Source organism: Saccopteryx leptura, chromosome 4 (genome assembly GCF_036850995.1).
Source record: "Saccopteryx leptura isolate mSacLep1 chromosome 4, mSacLep1_pri_phased_curated, whole genome shotgun sequence".
Lineage (NCBI taxonomy): Eukaryota > Metazoa > Chordata > Mammalia > Chiroptera > Emballonuridae > Saccopteryx > Saccopteryx leptura.
Window position 1 is genome coordinate 13,327,833 of NC_089506.1, and position 24,929 is coordinate 13,352,761.

General features: G+C 50.3%; 1 protein-coding gene across 4 annotated transcripts in view; it reads right to left on the reverse strand.

Annotated features, from left to right (window-relative positions):
* Window positions 1-24,929, reverse strand: part of ACSL1 (acyl-CoA synthetase long chain family member 1) — a 75,556-nt gene that overhangs the window by 46,050 nt on the left and 4,577 nt on the right. For 3 of the 4 annotated variants that reach the window (XM_066380164.1, XM_066380163.1, XM_066380166.1), the window contains one exon: window positions 6,142-6,368. In XM_066380164.1, coding sequence (XP_066236261.1) covers window positions 6,142-6,336 — 195 coding nt within the window. In that variant the 5' untranslated portion in view covers window positions 6,337-6,368. Of the gene's footprint in view, window positions 1-6,141; window positions 6,369-8,217; window positions 8,305-24,929 lie in introns of those variants that run through there. The other variant, XM_066380165.1, reaches the window with a different exon arrangement.

The window sequence follows — 24,929 nt, forward strand, 5'->3', positions numbered from 1 at the left end:
CCCGGGCCATCTGGGAAGCTTCGAGATGTGCACGGTGCCTCGCAAGCGGGCTCACACTGCCCACAACACATCGGTCACCTTCACCTTTGAGGAGACAGGCCTAGGTCGCCACTGCCCGGTGGGTTTTGGTTCGTCAGTGCTTTCTCGGGACCCTCTGAACCTTTTCCCTGTTCATTCTCAGGTTCCCAACTTCCTGAGCTCCCACTGTCCCCATCTGAGGACGTGCTTAGAGATGCAGGGCTGACGGTACTTAGCAACCTCTATTCTGCACTGCTAGACACACCTCCATCTCCTCGCCAGAGAAAGCCAACCACAGAAGGGAAAACAGCACCACTCACTCCATGAAAGAAGAGAAAATTTAGAGTCACAAAATGCAAATTCCCACAGAGACACATCATCCCAGCAAAGCAAGACGGCCTTCAGAGGACGAGTGGATTAAAAAGCTTTGGTACATATACACTATGGAATACTGCTCAGCCATATGGAATACTACTTTGGTACATATACACTATGGAATACTACTCAGCCATATGGAATACTACTTTGGTACATATATACTATGGAATACTGCTCAGCCATATGGAATACTACTTTGGTACATATATACTATGGAATACTACTCAGCCATATGGAATACTACTTTGGTACATATACACTATGGAATACTGCTCAGCCATATGGAATACTACTTTGGCACATATACACTATGGAATACTGCTCAGCCATATGGAATACTACTTTGGTACATATACACTATGGAATACTGCTCAGCCATATGGAATACTACTTTGGTACATATACACTATGGAATACTACTCAGCCATATGGAATACTACTTTGGTACATATATACTATGGAATACTGCTCAGCCATATGGAATACTACTTTGGTACATAATACTATGGAATACTACTCAGCCATAAGAAATGATGACATCGGATCATTTACAACAACATGGATGAACCTTGATAACATTATACGGAGTGAAATAAGTACATCAGAAAAAACTAAGAACTATATGAACCCATACATAGATGGGACATATAAATGAGACTCAGAGACATGGACAAGAAAGTTATGGTAACAGAGAGTGAGGTGGAAGGGTTGGGAGGGGGTGAGAAAAGAGAGGGAGAGGGGAGGGGGGAGGGGAGGGGCACAAAGAAAACCAGATAGAAGGTGACAGAAAACAATTTGACTTTGGGTGAGGGGTATGCAGCATAATCAAATGTCAAAATAATCTGGAGATGTTTTCTCGGAACATATGTACCCTGATTTATCAATGTCACTGCATTAAAATTAATAAATAAATAAATAAATAAATAAATAAATAAATAAATAAATAAATAAAAGACGGCCTTTGGCACCTCCTCACGCCTGCATTTAGGATGAGCGAGGCACCCTGCCTGACCTGTGAAGTGACCCGTGCAGGACCAGTGTCTGGTGCTACTCTCTGCCGGCCTCTTAGACGTGGTTATCCAGCTGGGAAAGCCGACATTTGTCATTCTTCATTTGGTGCAAGTTCACCCTGCTTCAGGGAGGCTATTTTTAACCTTAAATAAGCATTGCAACACACATTTCTGTCACTTATATGCATACACGCTCCCTGACCGATGAAGCCCGGAGAGGTGGGGTCATTTCTGCAGAATGACCTTGTGTTTTTAGAGCCGCCATACTGTATTCTGATACCGTGAACTTGGGCTTTTCTTCCTGGTTAAAAGGAACCCAGAGATATTTGTTTTTCCTACAACAATCATCCTCCCTTTTTTGAATTCCTAAAGGCAGCCACTTGATACGTCTGCGGCCTGGTTCTGGCACGAGGCTCAGAGACACTCTCTCCAGTTCTCGGCAATGCCCGCCCCTCGCCAGCAGCCCCTCCGCCGCACGCCACTGCCCGTGGCCAGCGCGAACCCTCTACCACTGCGTTTGAATCACTTGCCACTTTTAATTTAGGGGACAAGTCCCACAACACATGGAAACTCAGTTGTGAGTAAGAAAAAGTAAGTTAGCAAGGTTTCCATAGTTTATTAAAAAGTCCACACTTAGGAAAGGTGTGAAAGTTACCTGCAGATATAAATGTGCTGGTGTTTGCACACCCTCAGAATCACATGTCCAAAAGAAAACTCCCAGAATCACATGCCCTCAGTAAATACCCTCTCTCCATCCCACCCACCCTGCCCCGACCGCTGTCCCTCCCCCGGCCGCAAGAACAGCCTGCAGAAATGCCCTCGACACTGCGACACTTCCGGAAACAGTTATACTACAAGCAGGACCGGGGGAGCACGCCATGCGCATAGTAATAAGTGGTGTGGAAATGAAAGTCAATGCCTGGAACAGTCAAGGCTTACAGGAGGATGACTGAGGAAGCCAGAGCATCGATCCAGGAGAGTCCTCCAAAGTCTCACACACACACCTCTCAGCAGCTGGAGGGGTCCCCTGTTCTTTCTGCTGCCTCTTGCAGCCGTTACAATGGTTCTCGTCTATACTTGGCAGTGGTTTGCTGCCTAAGCCCCCGACCTCTGGTAGGCGGGCCTACAGCCCACTCAGCGCCACGATCGGCTCTGACCCCGTCTCTGTCCCACCTTGTGCAGGGGTGCAGGGTGAGGAGGAGGCAGAAGCTCACCAGAAATCAGCATCTGCTGCTGTGGCCCAGGTCTGCCAGCTGTTTCCCTCGCCCGTCCTTGCTCCCGTCCTGGACAGGTTCGGATCCTACACCCAGCCTCTGTGCAGTGTCTCACCCACCTGCCCTTCCTCCTTCCATTCCATCACCACCTTCATGTCCATTTGCCTGCATATCCTTTTTCAGAAGAGCCTGTTCCTGCGATCGGAAGCTCTAGCCACCGATTCTTCAGATTTATCTAGACAGACCCATGTTTTCTGTATTGCCCATGTTCATCGTTCCCCACACAGAGCCGTAGTTATAGTACATGACGTTAGATCATTAGTGAAGGCCGCAAGCCGAGCTCAGGAGCTCCAGCTAACTGTATGACATAACTGCACCCCTCAGGACGTGGCTGTCTTCTCACGTATAAAATGGGAGGGCTGGGGGAGGAGATCTTCACAGAAGCAGAAAACTGACATTGACTGAACATCCACTAGGGGCCAGACAGACCTCTGCACATCCCTACCCGGGCCTCTTAACAGCTGTGATGGAGGGAAGGTATCAGCATCTCTGGTCTTCCAGACCAGGCACCGGAGATCAGAAAAGCCAGGTGCACTTGCCCAGGGCTGCCGGGTCTAAGCAGAGCAGCCAGGTGCAGCCTCCGCCACATCTCTCTGCCCCTTTGGTCCCTTCCTGCTCCAACATGCTCTCCTGTGTCCTTTAACTGCTACCGCCGCGGTCTGCATCCTGACCAATCCCGAGGGGTTTCCAGTCCCGCCAGTGAAGCTCGTCTTCAATGGGAAACACAGGGACCACAGGCTGAGACAAGCTAAAGCCAGAAAACTTGCATTGAAAAACAAACAAACAAACAAAAAAACCAGACAAACGCACAAAAACCTGCTTCTATCCATTGCTCGAAGTTATGGAGCAGCAGCAGCAAAACACTTTGGAGATGGACGTCCCTCCCCGACACGCGGGGAACCGGCCTTCAGATCAGCACTGCAGGCTGGTGAGCTGCAGGCCCAGACAGGGGACACGGCTCTCCACACAGGGTGCTGATCAAAGTATGCTCACAAACTTAAAAAAGACTTAGGATCCTGTTGCTAACTCCAGCGTCTCTGTCCCATTCCACAGCTATGTCTTCGTCGCCTTTCCTGCACAGGTGCACAGCACGAGAGCTAACATCCTCTTTACAACCCTGACTTACAAAGGAAATTTTACAAGCTCTAACTTAAAATAAAACCTCTGTGCTGCTGCTTTAAAAAAGTGTAGCCGGGAAACGGCCAGTGTGGGCAGGGATGAGATGCAACCAAACCGAAAAGGGCAGGTTCTTCTCATTTCAATACCCCCGTGAAGTCTGTGGGAAGGGGGGGGAGGGGAGGGGAGGGAGGGGAGGGGAGGGGGGAACACCGCCCATGTGAAACGGGAGGGGGCAGGGGCCAGGTGCAGGGTGCTCCCTTATTTCCAAAGTAGGAGCAGGGCAATTCTCCTTTCATCTGGCGATCAGTCCCTGCAGGAGTGCCGGATATACACGCTCCTGATCAATACTCACTGAAACGAATTAAGTTCCTGATGTAAGCTCTACAAAGGCCTCTATAATTACTAAGTATCATAACTCCAAGGCTAATCTGAAATTCAGTGTTTTAAATTCTTTAAATTTTTTATTTGAATGATGTGAGAGAGGGAGAGAAGGGATATAAAGAGAGAGAGAGGAACAATTTGTTGTTCCACTTATTCATGCATTCATTCATTGATTCTTGTCTATGCCCTGACCAGGGATCAAACCTGCAACTTTGGTGTATCGGGACGACACTCTAACCAGCTGAGCTACCCGGCCAGGGCTTTTAAGTTATCTTTCTTAGAAATGCAAAGCAAATTATTTATACCTATGCCCTACGAATTCCAAAAATCACAGCTAAATCCATTTCTATAAGCAAAGAGAAAAATTAGGAAGATGAATACCAGTTAATGAAACTATAGATTTTAGTTTTCTTTCCGCTTATCTGTAGTTTTAAACTGTTCTACAGAGAATCTGTATAAGTATTTTAGTAAGGCTCAATGACTTCATGCTAAGCTGAAACTTAAAAATCACACTGTAAGTGCCTCCACAATTCCTCATACAAGAGATAAGAATTAGGCATGTCTACAGTTACTGCTAAATTATAGTATGGAACTCTGCACTTGCCTGGTTTCCTCCCCATACTGATAGCAACGTTACCACGGGACATCAGGTCCTTTGCTGAGAGAGGAGGAATGCCCCAAACCTCACACATTAGGAAATATTAAATTCTACTCAGTATTGGCATATGATTAGCTGAAGTGGAATATTAAGTGTGTCTTCTCTCTAGAAATAAAGTATCTTAAAGCCATCTTTCCCCAGCAGCAGTTCAGTCCTTCTATTTTTACATTTTGGCATGAATAAGGCTGACATATCTTGATATATTTTAAGAGTTTCACATGAATGTATCCAGGAAATTTCTAAGGGAACTAAAGTCCTGTAAAGGACAATTAGCTAGGAGCCAGGCCTGGGCATCATTTGGAAGGTCTCACTCTCCCCGGCATGCCCGCCTACCAGCTCTGGGACGGGGAAGCCTTTCACCTACATTGAAAAGTAGTAAATAAGGCAACTCTTCATTTTATAATATTGTTTTTCATATGTGTCGAAACTAATACACACTGAAAATTCATTCTGATTTGGGTCGAAAAGCCAGAAACGACAAAGCAGAGAGCAGGTGAAGCGTCACGGCACCGCTGAGAACGAGGCCACTTCGGGCTGTCAGCCCCCCCCCCCCCCCACTCCACCGCCCTTGAACAGAGATTCGGGGGTAGGAAAGAGGAAGAGCCCTCAGAGAGGACCTGTCTGGGAGGGTCTTCAGATCTCCTCGGCCATCCCACCCCGCCAGCCCTAATTATGGAACACATGCTCTGGCGTGATTTTCCTAACGATGACAGCATGACCTTTCGTTTGCCCAAGTGCTACACAACTGTGGCACTCAACAGCCCCACCTCAGATGCCTCCTGATGTCCTTGTTTCTTCACGGCCTATCCGAACTTCTGCAGCATGTTATTCCGGCCAGTTCCCAGCCTAGCCTCATCCTATCGGAAACCCCACCGGCTCTCTGGACACCTGGGGGCGTGTTCTAACTATCAGATACAGCACAAGCGAATCCTTCTTTCTGTGACACCTGTTGGACCACCCTCCCCTCTGCTAGAACACAAGCCCTGTGAGAGCAGGGACCCTGTGCCTGTCCTTCCTGTCACAGAATTTTCCAGACCTGCCGCATGCCTAGCACAGGGCAGAAGTTCCATGGGACTTTTGGAGTGAGCCCTTGTGTACTGTGGGCACACACCAGCCAACAGCACCTCATCTGACCCTCCGCCCTACACTCTGGCCTGCACCTCCGCTTCTAATCACCGGCAAGCTTCTCTGTTGAGTACATTCTGCCTTACAAGGTGCCCTCGCAAGCGTGTCGCACTCGACAGGGCTTAGAGCATCTGGGGGAACGCAGGGCAAACCCGGGCAGGCCAGCCCCTCCACTTACCGGCACCTCCACCGACTGCATGGAGAGGTCACACGGCATCTTCATGGCCCTGGGTCTCGTGGCGTACCAGAAGGTGGTGAGCGCCGCGAAGGCGCCGAAGCCCACGAGCGTGTTGGTGGGAAGGGAGCGGATGTACTGTCGGACGTCGGCCAGCTCCGGCATCCGGAAGTATCGGGACAGCTCGTGGGCCTGCATGGTGCTGCGCTGGCGGTGCCCTACGCTGGCTTCTGTCGGGAGAGAAGAGCGGCACGTTCATTCCAGGGAGGCAGGCCTCTTCTCCAGAGTTCCCCACGGCCAGCCGCCCTCCTCAACGGCCTGCGGACTCATCGGGTATCAAGCCCACAGTCTAATGGTCTAAGTCTTTTCCTCGCTGTCGAATTTCATTTGTATAAAAACCACTTTAGGAATTTATTTTGGTTCTGTCATCTTCCGTCAAGTTTTCATTAACCACATTTAAAAATGCTTACTCTAAAAGGACTTTGGCCCTGGCTGGTGGAGCAGAGGACAGAGCGTCGCCCGGAGCACTGAGGGCGCTGGCCCCTCCCCCAGCCCGCAGTCAGGGCACATATGCAAAGCAGCCAGTAGAACAAGTTGATGCTACTTTCTCTTTCAAAAAAAAAAAAAATCTTGCCATAAAAATGCTCAAATAAGTGGCATAAGTTACCATTTTCTTCCCTGACATTATATCTCCGTTTTCTTCCACCTAATCAAACAGACTCAACTGCCATCATCACAGCTAATGGCAAGAAGAGTGGAAAGACACAAACAAGCCCAAACTACCTAAGGGTCATCAGTTTTCATTCCTTCCCACAAAACTCAGAACAAGCTCCCCACCAGGTAAAACAGACCAATGCAATGTCCATGTGCCTGTCCCCTTTCCCACGCTCTGTACCAAAAGAGCAGCATGTGAATTCAGGGGAAACTACAGTTGGCTTTTCTGATAAAATAGTTTCTTTAATATTCCTCAAGGTAGTAGAGCAAAAATATAATAATGAATTGATATGCATAAACTTTAAACCAACCACCACATATCTGGCAAGATATTGTAGCACAGTATTTCAGAGAAAGTACAAAATGATATTTACGATCCCAGATTCTAGAGCCAAAGCCTGTCTCCTCAGCTTCTTAGCTGTATGACTTGGGACAGATGACTTCATCTCCCCGTACCCCACCTCCATTTCCTCGTGTATAATTGCAGATGAAAACGTCCTATCTCCTAGGACGTTTGTACAGAGTAAATAACTCACATAGAAGTCAGATGGCACCAGGCACCAGAGAGTGCTCAATGAACAGGAGGTATTACTATTACTTCCTCTGCCACCACTCTGTGATTAGTCCCGCATGCAGAATGGTAAGGTACAGAGGATACAAAACCATGTCTGAGTAGAAATAGTTTACAAACAAAACTAAGAAGCCAAAACACAAAGAATAAAATAAGATGAACAACTCAATGTATATTAAAGCCTCAAACTGCATGATATATAATTTATATATAATCAGTATAAAAAAGGTGGAGTACAGATAATAATTCTCATTGAAAAAGTCTTGATGAATAGCTGCTCTACAGTATGTCTGGCAGCAAAGGGAAGAAGATAACAGTAAAAGATCTGAAAGAGTTTTCTCAAAAACTTCCTGGCAGTCTACGAAGGGTTAATGTAGCTCTTAGTTCAGATGGTATTTGTGAGCTACTTATTACATGTTCTTTTAAACAGGTAGGTCAGAGTGAAAATAATCCTCTTTTTCCAAATTTAGAAATCCTCATTATATTTCAACCAGTACTACTGTATTTTTATTATCGAGTAGCAGAATATTAAGTGTTTTCACTGGCCAGCAACACTGTATGGGCCAATATAATGTATTTGTTCAGCTCATGCAATCTTGTGCTACAAGAGCACTGTGTTGGTATATAGACACACACTCGTGCGAGCGTGCGTACACACACACACACACACACACACACACACACACACACAGAGGAAATTCCAAGGCTTGACAGGACAACAGAGAAGGAACAGATAAGCAAATTTCTCAGGTCACAATTCTGGAGAGAGAGCACCAGCACTCAGAGCCACTCACCGTCGGAGCCACCGGCAGCTGACTGCTAGGTGACATGCCACTGCAGACAGAAAAGGCCGTGGGGTGGGGGTGGGGGCAGGGCAGGGGTTGGTGGAGCTCAGCCTGTGCTCACCCCGCCTGCCAAGGTCTCTCAGGGCATTAGTCACATGCCGAGTCCTGTGCTGCTGCCCACTGGGCTAAAGGTAACTAGCAGACAACGTCCATACATGACTCCCCAGGAGGGGAGCGGGTGAGGATGGGCCAATGAAAAGCTGGGAGCAGAGTCACCCCATTGCTCCACCCATGGGCAGGGACAGGCATCAGTTAGTGTCACTGCCAGTGCTAGTTATGAAAACAGACATTGTTTTTTTTTCTGCTCAGCTTCCCAATTAGAAGAGACAATGGACATATTTTTAAAGGCCATTGAAATGATCAGATGTTGGGTGGTATGTTGAACCAACATAAGACAGACCAAGAAAGAAACAGATTGTCAATGGTACACTCACAGCAGATTTCATTCTAGATGAATTCATAGGAGTTGAACTACTCTGGGCATTTACATATTGGGGCATCTAGTGCGTGCCAGGCATGTGCAAGGCTCTGGGGAGACAGGGCTGGGCTCCCCGTGGGCCAACTGGCTGGGGGAGGATGAAAATGAAACAAGCCATACCTACAAGGTGTGGTGACTGTCACCACTATCAAGATCCAGCAACCAGGCAAGGGCTCTGGGACAGAGACATGCTTACGCGAGGCTTTGAGGCTGAGCAGAGAAACTGAGTCAGGTCCTCTTGGCACAGAGCTGCCAGCCTTCATACCGCATTGAATGTGCAGACCTGCCTGCCCCTCACCAACCCCTCCTCCGGTCATCGTGGTCCCCACAGCACTCCAAGTGTGCCTGGGAGTCCCCTCCTTCCACCCAGCACCCCTGCCATTCCCGCAGCTCTCCCCGAGGCCGTTTCCATAAAACCTAGGTCACGTGACTTCACAGGGGGTGTTCAACAGAATCACACCCCTCAGTGAGAACACTAACAGTCATGCACCGGTGAGTAATTTTTTCTATTTTAAGCACTGGCAGTAGCCAAGCTATAGACAGCATTATACTAGAAATGAAAGACGTTTATTTATAGAAATGTCTAGGAAAGAAGACTTTTCAAAACCTTCAGAAAATTACAGTAGCACTCATGCAAAAGCATTCTTGGACACAAACCTGCCATGCTGAGGGTTTAAGGCCAGCTGAATTCTTATCTGTGGTGACAGTGACAAGCTGCGGCAGTGTCTTCGTGCCGCTTAGCCGGCAGCCAGGAACCGGCCGCGCACCAGCCACACCGAGCAGGCTGGTGGGTGCTGTAGGTGGGAAAACCGCAGCCTACACAACACCTCGTCTGGAGCCGGGAGAACAACTCTTAAAGTGAAACTAAGAGTGGTGTAAATCTTTCCCCTTCTCTTTAGCTGCTATAAAGAAAAGGTACTTGGGATATTTAGAAATGGAGGCAGACCCACATTCAGAGAGAATGAGCCTTGGGTGCTGTGGGTGAACTTGCACGCCACGCTTTACGGCAGCCTCAGTTGATTGTTGGTCGCCAGGAAGTATCAAGATTCACAGACATGTCGACAAATGGTTAAAACTCAGAATCTATTCTTATTCCAATGCTGTGGTGGTTGGAATATTTTTTTAGAACTCTTTCAAAAGCAAATCTGCACGTCATCATCTCCGGAAGTTTATAGCCTGGGCATATAATCGTGCTGCTGCGCGCTAAGAATATGATTCAATTGGCTTAAAGGCTTACGCAGAAGGGAGCCAGTATTTCTCGGCTGGAACACAGGACACTGTCGGCAGCTGGCCTCTCTGTCCCCTCCGCTATTCCTGCCCACCTTCCTCTCTGGACCCACGAGAAGAGGATTTGCTCAGTGGGGTCTTTTGAATATCCTAAATGACAGGGAACGTGACAATGGTCAGGGAAATGTGGCACAAGCCCAGTGCAAAGAAGCAGAGCAAAGGACGCCTTTAAATAGAGCTGGGCAGAAACAGATGCACAGGGCAGGGTAACGGTCAGGCAGCGCATGGCCGTCAGAGGGCAGAAATAACCTGGCTCCCAGCTGCCCCGACCTGGAGAAGATCAGCTCATCACACAGTTAGCATTGATTTGTTCGTCTGAAAAGGCTCACATTCGCTGTCTTATCTGAATGTCCCAATACAAACTGATGGCGGGAAAACCGAGGCTGAGACCTCAGAGGCCTCCCTGAGGTGTCCTCCAAGACCCGTACGCCAAGAGGACCCTAAACTCACGCATTTTCCTCCATGTGCACAATTCTTAGCTTCCGGTGGGCCGCCGACCCCCTCCACTAGGAATATCCACACACGTCTTTGCACGGGCGTTCACAAGTCCCCTCTAGCCCATCCTGAGTTAGAGACCTTCAGGAGCAGGTGGCTTCTGAAGGTCCTTCCGGCCCCACAGTCCACGGTATTAGGATAACTCAGCATCTGCACTCCACCCATACTCTCCACGTCTTACACAACCACTAGCCTTTACACCATCACTCTAGCCTCTGAATATGGGGGTTCCAGGTCCACTGCGCACAAAGGTTCACCTTTCATACCATGTTTACACTGGAAAAAAAGTGGTCTAGGGACAGAGGTGACCCACAAGGGCATCGTTCTCTAAGGACATGGAACACACACACACACACACACACACACACACACACTTCCTGCAAACTTATACTTACATTAGCATTTTATTTTCTTCATGTCACTTACAAAACAAAAAAAACGGGTGATCTGGGGTTTCTCTCCCTCTGGAGTCCTCAAGCTCTCATGCGGCTGAATAATGGCGGTTTGAAGGAATACTTCACTAGAAATGCTGCCCTCAAACAAACCCACACAAACAGCACCCCGGCCCGGGCTGGCAGCAATGAACGAAGAAACCCTGACATCTTCCCTTAAAACAGCAAGCCAGGCTGGCAAGATGCTGCCATTCCTTGCTCCGCCTCCTCGCCTGGCACAATGGGCTGTTGACAGAAGCTGAGAGCCCCCACCCTGTCCTGCACAGCCGGACACGGCTCTGGCAGCAGCCGGGCCGCGTGCTGTGCCTTCAATGCGCCAGTCCACACTGGGGACCCGTGCTCCTTAGCCCCGGCTGGCAAGTTCCCTAAAGCCAAATTGGCTTAAGCCATCCCCTCCAGAACCAAAACAGCAGCCAGGCTCTCCCTGGGGGAAGGAGGTGCAGAGGCTGAGATGCCAGGGGCCACCAGGTAGAGAGGGAAGCAGAGGCCGCTCCCCCCCCCCCCATCCCATCCAGGACTTCCTGACCCTTGCGGCCAGCCTGCTGCCCTTGGGCCATCTCATTCAGCCCGAGGAGGAAGACCGCGTGGGTGACCTGAGACCCCACGCCCAACGAGGCAGTCGGGGCACAGGGATCAGGATTCCCATCCACCACCTTAGAGCTTTTCTTCTCGAGTGCAGCAAACCTGCAACCCACCGAGTTGTCAGGCCAGTGATTCTATGAATCACCACTTCAATTTCCGAGATTTCTGAAGGGAGAAACGAAGCAGAGATGCTCTGTTTTCAGAAACCCGATTTATTAAACTATTCGAGTCGAGCTGAATATCTCTACACTACTCCACTCCCTGCCTGTCTCCCTTCAAGTTCTCAGAGGAAGAGTGGGGCATGACCCTTTTAAGGACGAGGACAAGGCCAGACCCATTTTAACCCAATGAGATCAGGACCACCTCTCGCCTGTTCGTATCGGCCACAGGCCACGACTACAATATATGCCCCCAGATGAAGAGACTCCAAATGTAAGGTGTCCAACTTGACTAGATAAACTATTAGGGGTTATGAAATGGTCCAATGTCTACTTATAATAGCTTCTGGACTCATAAAGCTACATGTGTATTTAAGTCACATGACAATATAAATCACTTTAGAAACACTTTTTCCCCACCCACATTTCATTAGCATTGTATTCAAATTCTTCGCACATGCTTCTTTAAAGAGGCTCGAAGGCCCCTCTGACGCCACTTTTGGGGAATTGACAGTTTCTGTGGCGTAGCTTCACATTTTTCGCTTCCACTTAAGTTGTCTAAATTGAAATATTGTTTAAGTCACCTACATGGGCCACTGGAAATAAACCTCCCAAGTCACAGGAACAAAGCTGTATAACATTAGGACAGTTTTAAAAACGTGTCCTACAGGTCCACATTCATATAACTAACTACACTGCACACTTTACGGCTTTTTAAATTGGTCTTAAAAAGCCTTTTTACAATAATGTCCAGCACTTGCCTTTGTAAAGTCAGGTCCCCAGAAGTAACTCCCAGCTGGTGTTAAACTGCTAGGTGATGTGCCACCAGGTAAAATGTGGTTAGCTGACCTTTACGAGGACCCAGGACTAGAATGGGGAGACGTGGTTTCAAGTGCCTCCTCTACCCAATGTTGTTCAAAGTAAAGTGACTGAGAGCTCACCCCAGAAAATGAGAGAGAGTTTGGGGGAGACTCTCGCCTTCTACTGGCATCTACATGACTTAATATTTATACGGGAGGACAAACTACAAAACTCTTGCAGACCTCATTCATGAGGTAAGATGTGTAATGCAAACAGACACACAGAACAGTGACTAACACGGTGGCAGCAAGTACAGAAGACACTGTGAAGTGGTCACACGCCAGGGAGAGTGGGCGTGGCAGGCACCCGGTGAGCGGGTCCCCACGGGCGGAGGGTGAGCGGCAGGAGCATGAGCTCTGCTTCAGGAGAGGGGGGCAGAGACAGGGTGGCTAGAGGCAGTTGCCACTGCACCTCTAGGCTTTTGGGTGAGTTCATCTGGAACAAGCGATGATCACACTGGCTGGGTGGGGGGAAGGGAGACGTCTGGGGCCATCAGTTTGAGATGATGATTTCTGGCAACAGCCGCTGTGCGTCAAGCACTTACTATGTGTCAGGCGCTGTGCCGAGCAGTTATGCACATGATTAAGTGTAACCCTCACCATGGTCCTCCCTCTATAGATTGTTGCTACCTTCATTTCAAAGATCGAGAAATTGTGCCAAGAAGTTCGATGTCCCACCCCAGCTCCACACAGGAACAGGACTGGAGCCCAGGCGCGAAACCAAAGCCTACGGACCTTCAGAGACAAGAGCCACGTTCCAGGCACGTAGAAATTCAAGTCTGGAAAAGGGGGAGAGACGACGTACAGGATGACAAAAGACCAGGATACACAGCGAGGAAAGCCAGGATGAATCCAGCGTCCATCCGCAGAGTAAAGGGACAAACAAAACGTGAATGCGCATGCAGTTATTCAGCCTTTAAAAAAGGAAGGAAATGTTGATGCCTTGCTACCACGTGGCTTACCCTTGAAAACGTTATGCTAAGTGAAAGAAGCCAGACACAAAAAGACAAATACTGTATGATTCCACTTATGTGACCTAGAATAGGCACATTCATAGAGACAGGGATAGAGGTGGCCAGGGCGGGGAGGGAGGAGTTACTGCTTCACAGGTAGAGTTTCTGTTAGGGATACTGAAAATGACAGACCTAGAAAGTGGTAATATCCTGCTCACAAACATTAGGGGATATTTCCAAACGAGTACGAAGCAATAAAATATCCCCTATCGTTTGTGAGCAGGATATACAACATCGGGAATATACTTAATGCCTTGAATTATACACTTAAAAATGGCTACATAGGTAAGTTTTATGTTATGTATATTTTACCACAATAAGATTTTTGTGTCAGTTAAAAACAAACACCAGGATTTGGTAACCAGATGGATATAAATGGAAAAAAGAGACACAATTGAGGGCTATATTTCTGAGCCCGGGGGAATGATGATGGAACAGGGAAGAGAAGGGGGAGGGGGAGACAGGAAGGAGATCTGTGAACTCCATCCAGTCCCTTTCCAGGGTCCTGAAAGACCCCTCTATGCCTGAGAAGTTCCATCCTCTTCCCACCCTTCTCAGGGCAAGCTGGCCCCTGGGCCCCGGTCTCGTCCTGGCCATGGAGGCAGGACCACGGGTGCCTGCTACCTCTGCTCCCCCTGGAGCTCCGGCCCTTCCTTGGAGCCCACAGGGGGTCCCCCTGCTTCTCCCTGGGCTCTGCATCCTTCTCTTCTGTCCCCTTCCTTACTGCGCATTCCCGGGCCCGGCTTTCCATGTCCAGATCCTACCCAGATAGGTCAGAGGCCACTTTCTGTAACGAATTCCTGAACTGCAGGAACACGTCACTGCGTGCGGCCCTCAGCACGGCCTGTTTTACACTCAGGTGCGTGTATGCTTCTCCCTGCAGACGCCTCCCTGCCCTCCCGGGCCAGGGCCCTTCGCAGCTGTCTGTACGCCTTGCTGCTGGACACAGTGCCTGGCCCAGAGCAGGTGCTTCAAACAGTTACTGAGTCACCTATCTACTGAGACTGTCTGTGATTCTGACCGATTCCCTGGTCTGAGCCCGGGGAGGACATACTAATAGAACAGGGAGTCTGCGAGGAGAAAGGGGTGTTCAAACATTCCCCAATCTCCCTATTCCCCTCTGCGCCCTGCGGAGTGGTGGCGGGCCAGTGTGCGGAGGAAGTGAGAGGCTGCTCCCAGTGATGGAGGGAAGATGGTGTTGCAAGACACTGATGCGAAGTCTTGTTCCTCTCTGCCCATTACTTCTCAAACTGCTTCACTTACGCATGTCACCCAAGGTCATCTACGGACAAGGGTCCTCTCTTCTCCTTAGCAGACACTTAGACAGACATTTAGACCTATGATTGCAGATTAGTTTAAAAGAATTCAAGCTTGCCCACAGGGAAGGAAGGGAGTGAACAAATTATTTTCTTAAGTAGAACAGCAAATGTCAGGAGAAAGGCTCAAGGCTAGAGCATGACACTCAGATGTACATTTAGTCCTATGGCTGTGGATTGGTTTAGAACAGGCTTGCCCACAGGGAAGGGAAGGGAGTAAACAAATCATTTCCTTAAGTAGAACAGCAAATGCCAGGAGAAGGGTTCGAGCCCAGAGCATGCCACCAGGGATGGCCCCCAACTCCTGAAAGTGAGTTTCCTATGTCAGAGAGAATCCTCCGGACCGGAGACGCAGCCCAGGGCCTGGAGTATGGGGCGGGACCCTGGTGAGGCTGCGTGCGGGTGGGCGGCCATCCGAGATGTAAGGAATGCTGAAGACCAGACCTGCCCAACATTCTCCAGAGCCAAAAGGGGAAAAATAGCAACAACAACCATCTGGCTCTCCTGCCTTCTCTCTTCTACATAGATACGAAGACCTGTCATGCACATCCACTTGGGAAGATGAAGATTATATTTAGTTAGGACGCGCCTAATGAGGATATCTATATAAAAGCCTCTGTGTGTGACAGCAAGGTCAAATTTTACTGCTGTGGATTTAAGAGAAAATGTTTTCATTCAAAAAACTCCTAAGAGAAGGAAGATGTTTCTGCTGGTCTTGATTTAATACTGTTAGTGATTTCTGTTCGTTTGCAGTGATGAAGCAGGGATGTTTCCTGGTCGGACCCAGAGAGGAGACCATGTGCGCACAGAGAAGATGGCCTCAGCCAGTGGGCTCTGCAGCAGCTGATGGGGACAGGAGGCGCCTGCTGGCCTGGCTGAACCCACCCTTCTGCAAGAACCAAGACACAGAGGCTTCTGTAGGTTAAGCTGCCCACGCATCTCCTGGATGGATGAAGGTATGCCATTCCAGGTGACATTTGGCACAGGAAGAGTCATAATTACATCTGTAAGACTGCATGCTAAAGAATTTGACACCACGGTCTGGGGGTGTTGGGCAACACAAGTAGAACCTGTTATGATAATAGCTAGAGAAGGAAATACAAGTCCTGTCGCCTCTAAAATAATCCAGAGGAGACTCTCCACTTTTCCTGGCCTGTGATAAACCAAAGTCAACCCTGAGCCAAGAGCCTCCAAGAGAAGAGAGACCCATGTACTAGGAAAGGGGACAAATGTCCTTTCACAATGATCACAGCTGGACCCAGGTAGGCAGGACTCTCCTCCATTGGGAGGAGGAAGTCCACGTGTTTGAGAAACTGCACACACAGGAGACACCTGGGTCCTGGGCCCTTTGTCCAAAGCCACTCATCTCTGGTCATGAATACAGGAGACAGAACAGAAAGATGGGAAGAGTATTAGACTCAAATGCAGAAAGCTTATGTTCTAGGAACGGGCTGTGCCCCGATGAGCTATGAAATCTTGAGTCAGCTTCTCTGCTGTGGCCATTGGGGCCTTGGGGACAGAGAGAGGGGCGGGAACTGAGGAATGTGCTGTCCCCGTCCCTCACCAACCCCATGGCGCACCACTGCCTAGACAAGGCGTGAGAAGGCGAGGGCTGGCCGGCAGCAGGATCCTGGCTCCCAGGACCCACCCAGCCCCAGAACCCGCGGTGACAGCAGGGCATGTGAGAAAAGCCATCAGTTCTATGTGCTGGGCACACAGGCTCCGTCTTATTTCATTCTTCTCTGTACTTTGCTGTGATTTTTAAATTTCCCAGATAAAGAAGCCCTAACTAGGTCAGGTCGGCTCATCCCTTCTGGTATTAATGGGTCTCCCACCTGCTCCAGGAAGGGTGGCAACCTGTCCTTCTAGCAGGATGACAGAGGAGGACCCAGCCCCTCCCAGAAAACACATATCTAAGCTCTCACCATCTGCCCCGTGTTGGCCACTGATGAGCTATGTGGGCAACTGTCACTTAAGGGAGCCAACTGCAAAGAATCAAACAATGCTCTGAAAAATCACAGGGGGAAAATCTCTCCCTAGTTAGTGCCTAGGAAGCAGAGGCCATCGGCAGGAGGACACAGTGCCTGCAGGGCTTTCTCTGCCCTCACTGAGCCCAGGAGATCGGGAGGACACAGTGCCTGCAGGAGCTGACCAGCCGAACAGGCAGGAGTCAGCCCTGGGGATGTGAGATGGGGAGGACACAGTGCCTGCAGGGCTTTCTCTGCCCTCACTGAGCCCAGGAGACCGGGGAAGACACAGTGCCTGCAGGAGCTGACCAGGAACAGCCCTCACTGAGCCCAGGAGATCGGGAGGACACAGTGTCTGCAGGAGCTGACCAGGAACAGCCCTCACTGAGCCCAGGAGATCGGGAGGACACAGTGCCTGCAGGGCTTTCTCTGCCCTCACTGAGCCCAGGAGATCGGGAGGACTCAGTGCCTGCAGGAGCTGACCAGCCGAACAGGCAGGAGTCAGCCCTGGGGATGTGAGATCGGGGAGGACACAGTGCCTGCAGGGCTTTCTCTGCCCTCACTGAGCCCAGGAGACGGGGAGGACACAGTGCCTGCAGGAGCTGAGCAGCCCAACAGGCAGGAGTCAGCCCTGAGGATGTGAGCAGGCCGGGGTTCCAGGCGTCGGGGCGGGAGAAGGCTCTCTGCCTGGGCTGCAGCACTGAGGGAGGCGGCCCAGAGCCCCTGGGAGCAGGCCAGGTGGGAGGAGGCAGGGTCAGATGGGGTGCAGGGAGCAAAGAGGAGGCCACAGGGCAGGCGGCTTAGGAACAGCAGTGTCCTAAGCCAGAGGCCAAGGACAACCTGCTCCCTCCCCAGACAGCACCCTGCTTGCAGGCCAAGGCACAGCTGGCTGCAGGAGGCTGGTCCCCTGTAGCCATGCCGTCCAGGGAGCCCTCAGGTCCCTGCCAGGGCGGGGCCCAGGGTGGGAGATGCAGAAGAGACTCAGTCCACATGGCTGGAAGAAGTCACCAAGATCAAATGTCAGTGACCTGGGTAAGCAGTCTGAAGGGACACAGGTTGGGTAGAGTTACTTACACCTCTTAAAATAGATCAAGGTTTCACAGGGCCTGAAAAACTAGAGAAACGGTGAGCAGAACAGGGTAAGTGGGAGACAGAACACAAAGATGGGCCTGTGCCCAGAGAGAACACAGGCAGCTCCGCACTCCAGCAGGGAACTGCTGTGACCCGAAAAAGCAGAGGTGAACGGAACCTACAGAACATTCCTAGGCTGTGCGGTTCCCTCATGACCTAAGAGCCTTGCAGGAGCCTGGGACCCCATATGACCTTTAATTTTGTCAGCTCCGCCCCAGACCTCGGTGGGGATGGAGGAAGCAACATGTGAAATGGAGGAAAGGTTAACAGGGTTTAGTTCATTGTATGAGGAGAGATCAGGCAGGTGTTGGTGACAACCACGGGACGAGAGCTAGAATTACAGCAAGCGTTCAGGTAACTGTAAGACTGCGGGGCTGGCCCTGGGGGAAGTGTAATGCAAAACAAATCCACCAAGCTGCCAGAGAGTTATAGGATAATAGGCCAGTGTTTAAAGGAGGGAAAGAAAGAAAAAAAGATGTTCTAGTCTGGCCATTACCTACTTGGGTGACACTAGTTTGGGTCTCCATTTTCGTGTGTGTGTGTGTGTGTGTGTGTCTCTGTGTGTGTGTGTGTGTGTGTGTGTGTGTGTGTGTGACAGAGATAGAGAGCGAGACAGATAGGGACAGACAGACAAGAAGGGAGAGAGATGAAAAGCATCAATTCTTCGTTGCAGTACCTTAGTTGTTCATTGGTTGCTTTCTCATATGTGCCTTGACTAGGGGGCTCCAGCAGAGCGAGTGACCCCTTGCTCAAGGCAGCAACCTTCTGGTCAATCCAGCAACTATGGGGTCATGTCCATAATCCCACCACACTCAAGCCAGATGAGCCTGTGATTAAGCTGGTGACCTTGGGGTCTCGAACCTGGGTTCTCCGCGTCCCAGTCTGACACTCTATCCACTGCACCACTCCCTGGTCAGGCTAGACCTCCATTTTCATTACGTTTTGGTTAAACTTTTATTATGAAAATTTCCAAATCTATTCAAAAGTAGACAGAGCCGGATACTAAGCCACCATGTACCTATAACCTCAGCTTCAGCTTCCGAAACGATCAATATTTGCTAGTATTGTTTCATTTTGTATCCATGTAAAAAAAAAAAAAAAAGATTTTAAAGCAAATCCCGAATATCCAAGCACTTGGGTGACACTTGCAAGGCCCCTCCGGCCCCGCTGCTACAGCCGGAGAGCTCATCAGTGGGGACAGGGACTGGCACAGGGACCGCATCGTGCCAAACCGACGGAAGGCACAAAGAAAGCCAGCTTAAATATCAACGTAGAGTGGCCAACCCCGCATATCTGCAAGAAGAAGATCCATATATTCAAACCGCAAATCTCTACTGAGACCTAATCTATATGAGGCACCGCTCCAGGCTCGGGGACACAACAGAGAATGGCAGGGAAAATCATCAGATCCTTGTCCTGATGAGGCTTCTACCCTGTCAAGTTTTGGGTCTAAAAGCAAAGCATACTCCGTATTTAACCTGACTCTTCCGAAGTCAGAGACCAATGCAACAAGAGTCACAGCCTAGACTCACAAAATAGTTCCCATGCCTGAGCTGACGAAGCGCATTCTCTCCTTCTAGTAATGGCATTCAGAGTTCTGTTGTCTCACTGCTGGCAGAAAGGGAAGTAATTTCCTTATTCCCTGAACTTCTGACAACGCACCCAAAATAGTAAGTGCATCCCTAATCTGTAAGTGCATTTACATATAAGGTATGTATGTATATTTTCCGAACATGATAGAACACAGATACAAATTTTAAAAGAAAGCTAAAAATAAGTATCTATAGAAGTTCTATCATATCCGTGCTACACCCTAATGGGCTGTCTACCCCACCGCCGTGGGGCATGCACACCCCACTGTAGAGACGCCCCTCAGTCTCCTGAGCGGTACCTGACGTCTCTCTGGTCACTGGCCTGGCTAGCGTCTTGGGCAGTTCCCAACTATGGACAGCAATGAATAAAACAAACTGGAGCGCCCTGAAAAGCCTGCCACACCTGGGCAAAGGAACAGCGCCTACAGGAGGAGCCTGCACACTGACCTCCAACTGGGAGAGAGACAAGGAAAGATACTCAATGTCACCCCACGAAGGAGAGAAGTTTGCTGAGGAGGGCAGGTCACTGCCAGTGACTGCCACCTGGCCAGGGAGCCTGGGCCAGCGCCCCAGAGGAAGGAGAATCATGCCCCTGGGCCGCAGCAGGCTCTGGGCCCCAAGGGGGTCTGTCTCAGGGACCCCGCAGCTCCAGATCCTGCGTCCTGGCCCAGGACCTCGGCTTTCCTGAACACCGGAGAGCTCCGGCCCTCCTGGTGTTTATCTGTGGCACCTGTTGGGAGAGAAGAACACAGACTGGCCCTGTCTTCAGAGCTGAGCCTGTCTCCGGCGGCTCGGCTGCCCCCTCTGGGTCCTGGTCCCGTCCTCTGTGGGGTGGCTGCCTGGACGGCCGGACGGGCAAGGTCCCTGCAGCTCCTCGCTGGCTGCCTCAGAAGCTTGCCCGAGGCACAACGTCTGTCACTGTCCTGCAGTATTTTGACCATTTTACTAGAGGCCCAGAAACAAGGTATGACCTTGGGTAGGAATACCAGGTAAAGGAAGGCCACAGTCCAGTTATGTAAGATGATCAAGAACTTGACTGATTGCCCCCCACCCCCACATACACACATCCTATAAAGCCCACACTACCTACAGCTCAAACACAACCAGAAGAGCCTGGCAGGAGCACCCCAACATACAGTGCAGCCCAGGGAAGCACAGGCTGTGCTCTAGGGCGCCAGCTCTGCCCAGCATCACAACATACAAACCTGGAACATTTAAATCTGTATTTTTGTCAGTGACCCTTCTAGGGGCATCGAGCATCGGAATGCTCGCAGACCGTAGGAAGAGCTCGCTAACAGTAAGGTCTCATGCCAGACGCTGCTGGGAAGCCAGGACAAGGTCTCTTTGAGACTACGACTAGGACTGGCTCAGCTTGAAGTGTGGCTGGGTGTTCAGCTGGGGACGCAAGATATGCACACCTGAAGAGTCACATGAAGGACAGAGGGAGGGGTGCTACTCTAAATACCGACTAACCGGCCCTGGCCGGTTGGCTCAGCGGTAGAGCGTCGGCCTGGCGTGCGGGGGACCCGGGTTCGATTCCTGGCCAGGGCACATAGGAGAAGCGCCCATTTGCTTCTCCACCCCCCCCTCCTTCCTCTCTGTCTCTCTCTTCCCCTCCCGCAGCCAAAGCTCCATTGGAGCAAAGATGGCCCGGGCGCTGGGGATGGCTCCTTGGCCTCTGCCCCAGGTGCTAGAGTGGCTCTGGTCGCAGCAGAGCGACGCCCCAGAGGGGCAGAGCATCGCCCCCTGGTGGGCAGAGCATCACCCCTGGTGGGCGTGCCGGGTGGATCCCGGTCGGGCACATGTGGGAGTCTGTCTGACTGTCTCTCCCCGTTTCCAGTTTCAGAAAAATACAAAAAAATAATAATAATAATAATAAAAATAAAATACCGACTAACCAGTGCAGCCAGGTATCAGCCAGCAGGAAGAACAAGGTTTAGATCCCCTGCAGGCCAGGCACTGGCCCCCCCACTGTTTGAAGTAGGGCTGGGGCCTATCTTCGAACCAGTATGGGAGTATTTCAACATTTTAGCCACCAGTGTGTCTACTGGCGCAGCCCCTCTGAATGTCAACCAGGGGTTCCAGAGGGTGCTTTGCAGTCTGAGGACAGTGAGTGGCTCCAAGACAGAGCCTCTGAGGACCAGGGCCGTGAGAAAAACGAGTAGGATGAGGGATATCGTGGCTGACAGATAGAGGTAGGCACACAGGGCCCAGAAAGCCCTCCAGGACAGAGGCAGGCAGGTCAGGTAGGGGAGAGAGCTCACATACACAGTCTTCGGCTACAGAGACCTTGGTTGAACCCTGTGTCACCAGACTCTGTGCTCCAAAGGTCCCAGCATGTGGTAATTTGGGATGCATGGGAACTAGGTTGGAACCAGACCCTAGAAGCCCTGAGAGCCAAGCTAAATGAAGACTTGGGACCTCACAGAAGGAGTACTGGCTGGCTTCTGGGCAGAGAAGGGATTTAATTTTTTTCCTTTCTTTTCCATGTGAGAGGAGGGGAGATAGAGAGACAGACTTCTGCATATGCCCCAGCTGGGACCCACCCAATAACCCCCCTCTGGGGCCAATGCTTTGCCCATCTGGGGCCATGCACACACTGAGCTATTTTTAGCACCTGAGATGGAGGCTCTAGGGAGCCATCCTCAGCACCCGGGGCTGATGCACTTGAACCAATCGAGCTATGGCTGCAGGAGGTGGGGGAGGGAGAGAGAGAAGGGGGAGGGTTAGGGGGTGGGGAAGCAGATGGTCATTTCTCCTGTGTGCCCTGACCAGGAATTGAACCTAAGACATCCACATGCTGGGATAATGCTGTACCACTGAGCCAACTGGCCAGGGCCCAGAGGAGGGATTGATCAGAGCTCTATATTAGAAAAAGTCATCATCCTCCCCCTCTTCCTTTTTTTTTTTTTTGGTATTTTTCTGAAGTTGGAATTGGGGAGGCAGTCAGACAGACTCCTGCATGCGCCCGACCGGGATCCACCTGGCATGCCCACCAGGGGGTGATGCTCTGCCCATCTGGGGCGTTGCTCTATTGCAACCAGAGCCATTCTAGCGCCTGAGGCAGAGGCCATGGAGCCATCCCCAGTGCCCGGGCCAACTTTGCTCCAATGGAGCCTCGGCTGCGGGAGGGGAAGAGAGAGACAGAGAGGAAGGAGAGGGGGAGGGGTGGGAGAAGCAGATGGGCGCTTCTCCTGTGTGCCCTGGCCGGGAATAGAACCCGGGACTCCTGCACGCCAGGCCGACGCTCTACCACTGAGCCAACCGGCCAGGGCCCTCCCCCTCTTCTTTTAACTGAGGGCCTTCGCTGTCTACACTAGAGGTGACAGACTCTGGGTTTGGACGATCACACTGAGAATGACGGAGAAGTGGGAGGTGTGGGGCAATCTGGCACGGAGAGTAAGTTAGAATAAGCAGAACCTGCCAACTGACTGGGTTTCAGGGCACAGATCAAAGATAAAATCAAGGTCCAGCGATTCCTCAAACAGACACAGCACTCAGGAATAAACTGCACTGCGTGTCATGGCCTGAGGGCCACAGGATGTGTAAGATGAGGCACCCCGCCTCCTGCACCAGTGACTGCAGCGGTCAAGTGTGTGAGCCAGGCTGTTGGAGTGCTCGGGGAGGCCAGGGCTGGTCGGAAATGCCTCTCGTTTCTGTGTGATCTGGGGTTCCCACCCCGGGCCTTCGGCAACCATGGCGTCCTTGCTTTTAATTATTCTGTACATTGGGGTTCCGCCTACAATTGTGCTGGGAGAAAGAGGCCATAACCACTAACTAGGTCAGTGATGGGCAACCTTTTGAGCTTGGTGTGTCAAAATTCACCAAAAAACCAAGCGTAACTCAGGTGGTGTGTCACTTCGAGAAAAAAACCATAATTTTGCAATATTTATAGTTTAATTAACAAAAATGTATAATTGTAATATATAACTGTATTTAATAAACCAAAAACTAATTATTTAACTTACCTGCTTAGTGAATTCTTTGTTCATCTGTCAGTCGATTTCTTTTGTTGGTCTTGATATTATTTAACTTGTGTGGGGTGCCGTGAACTAAAATAAGTGAGAAGGAGGAGAATTCTTCAACTAATCTGCCTATTAGTGACTTTTTTGTTGCTGAATTTCATTGGCTAAATCTTCAATTGAAGGTTGGTATTTTGTATACTTCAAGCCCAAGCAAGCGCTACTAACTTCATCTGTCAATCTGTTTCTTTTGTTGGTTTTGATATTATTTAATGCTGAGAATAAGGTCTCACAAAAGTACATAGAGGGAAAAATTGTGAGTAAAGCCATTGCTATATTTTTCAGGGTGCTAAAGTGTCTGGTAATCGGTTCCAGGCACTCCAAATTTCCTGTTTGTAGTGGAACTCCTTTTGATTCTCCAAGCGGCACTCTTCTAGATTCTCACGCTTTGACCTCAAGTTGACAAACACCTGAGCCCAGATGCTGTCTTGAAATTCTGCAGGTTGCATCTTATGTAAATTAAGATGGCTGCCGCTATTTCTAAGAGCGGGAAATGGCACCCATAGCACAGGCCCTCGCCTCTCCCAGCCTCCCCCTCACTTATCTCAGTAATGATGGTCAATTAGAAATCCACGACACCCCAGAACAGTGGATTGGATGATGGTTGCTGTGGTTATGTGGTTGCTGATAATGGTGATCACAGGGCCCCCAGAGATGTGTCCCCCGTGGCATTCCGCTGCTCCCTGCTCTGCCGGCCAGAAGTGAGGTCAAAGATCCCCTAACAGCCTAACTGGAAGTCCCAGAAATAGATACTCTGTGCTAGAGTTCTGTTGTTTTGGCCTACAGACCTCCAGCACAGGGTGTCTACACTACAACAAATGTTTTATCCTCGGCTACTGCACCTGGCCGTGCAGGAGCCGAGGATGAACCGTCCTTCTCGGCATGCGGCCCCATACTTCTCTGGTATGCGGCCGTGTGTCATCGAAAATGGCTACGCGTGTCAGCACTGACACGCGTGTCATAGGTTCGCCATCACAGAACTAGGTGATACCACTGCGCCTTCAGACCCTGAAAGGTCTCCATTCTGTCCTCTTGTCTTTTAAAAGTTTTAAGCATAATTTAGAACTGGTTAAGAAGGTCTGTTTCTGGTAAAAAACAAAACTAAACATGGTATGCAGCAGAAAGCAAACCTGTGTGCCACGGTGAGGCCGATCTCCTACGTGAGTGAGTGACACTCCCCTATCCCTGCTGAGCCTGGGTCCCTGCTCCCACCCACCCCGCGCTCTTCCTTCCGCTCACAGTTCACTGATCATGGATCTCAATGGTTCTCCCGTCTCACAGAACCGTCCAGAGCCGGCAAAGCCTTTC